Source organism: Amphimedon queenslandica, unplaced genomic scaffold (genome assembly GCF_000090795.2).
Source record: "Amphimedon queenslandica unplaced genomic scaffold, v1.1 AMPQUscaffold_13510, whole genome shotgun sequence".
NCBI classification, from domain to species: Eukaryota; Metazoa; Porifera; class Demospongiae; order Haplosclerida; family Niphatidae; genus Amphimedon; species Amphimedon queenslandica.
In genome coordinates, this window is record NW_003546254.1 from 316,048 (window position 1) to 319,803 (window position 3,756).

Consider the following 3,756-nt stretch of genomic DNA (forward strand, 5'->3'; position numbering starts at 1 on the left):
CAATTATCCTAAAAATATCAATTACACATGTAATTTATTATCAAATTTGGTTTGACATGTACATATACATGTACATACAANCTTTCTAAACAACATAAGGACATCAATTTGAATTTTTAAAATGTAATAAAAATTTGGGATGATTTCGGAGTCATTTTTTGGAAAAAACCATGGCTATAGCCTTAGGTATTTTTCAAAATTTTGGCCTTTAAAAAACGGTTGTAACTTGAAAAATATTCGTTGGAATCAGTTCAAACTTTCTACACAACATAAGGACATCAATATGTATCAGAAAATGTAATAAAAAATTGGGGTGATTTCGGAGCCATTTTTTCGAAAAAACCATGGGCTATAGCCTTGGATATTTTTCAGAATTTTGGGATTTTCTTAAAATGGCCATAACTCGAAAAATATTTCTCGGAATCAGCTCAAACTTTCTACACAGCACAAGGACATCAATATGTATCAGAAAATGTAATAAAATTTTGGGGTGATTTCGGAGCCATTTTTTCGAAAAAACCATGGGGTATAGACCAGTTGGCGCTAAGTATATTCATAAAATTTTAAGTATATTCATTGTGATACCGTAAATAAAGTAAAATTTTCCTACTGCCATTTTGGAGTCCTACTTCCAATGGTTGTCTATGGAGCGATCGTGAAAAGAGCTTATTCTCCAAAAACTGCTGTATTTATTCTTTACAGCAATATTGCTACTGCTTACTGACCATTATCCAGTGTCTATAGTTGGCTCATGGACTTTAATAAGTGCCACTAGAAGATATAGAAGCAAAGATATTGCTTTCTCCCATTCTACTCTTAGTAACTAAGACTCCAAAATGGCGGCAGGTAGTGATGGGCGATATATCGATTCTTTATCGATATAAACGATATTTTACGGAATCGATTTGAATCATTATCGAAATTTTTATGCAATTTTCATCGATCTATTGACCACGCCCATTTAGTAAGGTTAAATAATTAATTTTAATAAGTAATTGCACTTTTGAACTGCAAGAAAGAAGCAACTGACCAGTTGTTAGCTCAGCCTACCCCAATCAGAAGAGAACCAAGCTCAAGAGCATGAAAATGATCTTCTCTCATGACAAGTACAGTTATATCTGTGCCAAAATCATTAGCCACACCCTTGACACACCCCCAAAATGAAGGTGTGGTTATCGTATCGTTAATAATCGATATTTCCTTTAAAAGTCTAATATCGATCGTTATCGAAAATTAAGAAAATTAGCCATATCGCCCATCACTAGCGGCAGGAAAATTTTACTTTATTTACGGTATCACAATGAATATACTCAAAATTCTATGAATATGCTTAGCGCCAACTGGTCTATACACAGTAGGACACTCTCTTCTATTATTATCTACTCTTGCTAGTATAAACCCAAGATACACTGAACAACTTTGTTGCCAGTACCTTTGATGTGGTGAGGCAACTTGTTGCCAGAAGCTGAGAGTCTCTCTACTCTCTGCAACATGTTGCCCAGTGTTGCTCAACCACATCGAAGGTCTGACCACAAGTTGCCAGCAACAAAGTTGCTCAGTGTATGTTAGGCTTAAGCTAGAAATATTGATTGAAAGTTGAGAGTATACTACTAACAATAGTGAATAATCATAGTTACAATGAATTATATGACTTGGTGACTATATAGTCAATAAATCAAGAATAGTGAAAATAATGAATCTTATCAGTAGTGAAGGCAACTGATAAACATGTTTAACAAGTTTGTGACTAATTTTGATTACCTCATAAAACCATGATTAAATTAAATTGTTTCAATTTATACAAATAATTCATTTGACAAATAATATTAAGTTGGCTATTGTAATAATCTTGAGTATAAAAATCTTTTATTAAGTTGATGTGTAATGTACTGTATTACAATATTCGATGTTTATAAATTAAATAAATAACTTAATATTGTTTTTGCTACTACCAAATTGTTTGGTTTTGTAATCTTGGTGTTCTTATTACCATCTTTTCTTCATCGTGTAAATTCTTAGCATAGTTTATCAACTGTGCAATCTATACGTGTAATTATTAATTATAATCACTTTTATTTACTCATACCTTTCTTGCATTTGACTCATTCATGCATTTATACTTCTTGGTTGTGATTATTGATCCGTCTCCTCCTCCTTCCTCTTTCTCTCTCACTGACAGTACCAACAATACAGTTGGAATAGCTATAGAGGTTATTATAAATAATAGTGAAAATCGACAACATGCATAATAGTTACAAATACAATTTATTTTCTAGAGAATTATTTTCACATGTCATATCAAGATAAAACTCCAGCAAATTAAAAATCTGAAGCCACAAATTAAATTCACAATACAGTATATTTATACATGTATGGCAAAATCTACTAAACCTCAGTCTTACTTGTTTTAGCAGTAGTTGCTCTACACTCAGCTAGCAGCTCTAGCTTGATGAGTGAGTCTAGGGATGAGAGATCGGGTGGGCTGGTCTCAAAGAAGTACAGGTTCTGTGATGAAATGATGACTCTCATTTCATTAGATACTGATCCATTATTAAACCTCTCATATGCAATTAATCTATAGAAATAAGAGAACAATAAAATAATGAAATAAATGATGGTGACAACGATGATGATTATTATTATACAGGTGATAGCCGATATGTAGGACTGAGATTGGTTTTTTAAAGATGGTGGCTCTGTTTTTATAAATTTTATGATCATGAATGCTGTATTAATCTATTTGTGTGTGAAGAGTGTGTACTACTACATGTATTACACAAATCAAATACATTCAAGTATTACATTAATACAGATTACTTTTCCTGTATGTTCCCGTCGTTAAGGCTCAGTAAATATTCTTGTCCTCTTGCTAGTTGAATAGAGTACACTATCAATCCACTCCCACTGGCCCCAGTGCAGGCACGACGCAATCTGATTGGCTGCGGCATTTGGCGTGAGACGCGACTCATGGTTTCTCGGAGAGCAGCTGTTGTCCCAGAGGCAAAATCAAGTAAACCAGCAACAGGTTTAGCAACAGTGCCAACAACACCTTTACCAATACCCCATATAAAACCCTAAATAATAATAATAATAATAATAATAATAATAATAATAATGACTTGTCTTTTTTCTGACCCTTTAGATCAATTAATGCATCGCCTGACATTAAGAATAGAATTACATGTCAAAAGGTCAAATTGCCTACAGTTTTCATTTAAAAATGGATGTGTTAGCTGGCCTAGCATTAATGTATGAGGTGGAGTATTTCTTAACTATTGTGTTACACATAAACGCATGTTTACAAGCACTTATTGTCATATTGTATTATATATTGCTTCCTCTTTATTGTGTGGTATATGTTAATCATTAACTTACTCCCACTCCTTCCTCAACTGCTCCTTTGTAAGGTTGTGTTAGGATTGAAGTCATCCCTCCAAATATCCCACTGGTCAGGTTTATCAAACCGGCTTTAAAGTGATCCCCGCTGGTCTGACAGCTCTCAAGATTCTGCTCCCTCTCTTCTTGGAAGCTGGAGTCACCAGTAGCAGTACCAAGGACATGAGATACAGTCCCAGTTAGTTTTGAAGTTGTGTCACTCATCCCGTGAGTAACATCACGGACTAACCCAACAACATCTGGCTGTGCTGTCATTATACCATGAAGACCTGAAATTATATATAAGGATTGTGATAAAGTACATACCGGTATACATTGTAATTACAATCAACTGTAAAGCTACATGTAATCTTAACATGC

General features: G+C 34.0%; 1 protein-coding gene across 1 annotated transcript in view; it reads right to left on the minus strand.

Moving 5' to 3' along the window:
* Positions 1-1,751: 1,751 nt before the first annotated feature.
* Positions 1,752-3,756, minus strand: part of LOC100636357 (vacuolar protein sorting-associated protein 13D-like) — a 2,535-nt gene continuing 530 nt past the window's right edge. The window contains exons 3-7 of the mRNA XM_003383454.3: positions 3,376-3,665; positions 2,818-3,074; positions 2,403-2,575; positions 2,087-2,202; positions 1,752-2,041 (exon numbers count right to left, since the gene is read on the minus strand). Of these exons, the coding sequence (XP_003383502.2) occupies positions 1,949-2,041; positions 2,087-2,202; positions 2,403-2,575; positions 2,818-3,074; positions 3,376-3,665 (929 nt within the window). The 3' untranslated portion in view covers positions 1,752-1,948. The remainder of the gene's footprint in view (positions 2,042-2,086; positions 2,203-2,402; positions 2,576-2,817; positions 3,075-3,375; positions 3,666-3,756) is intronic.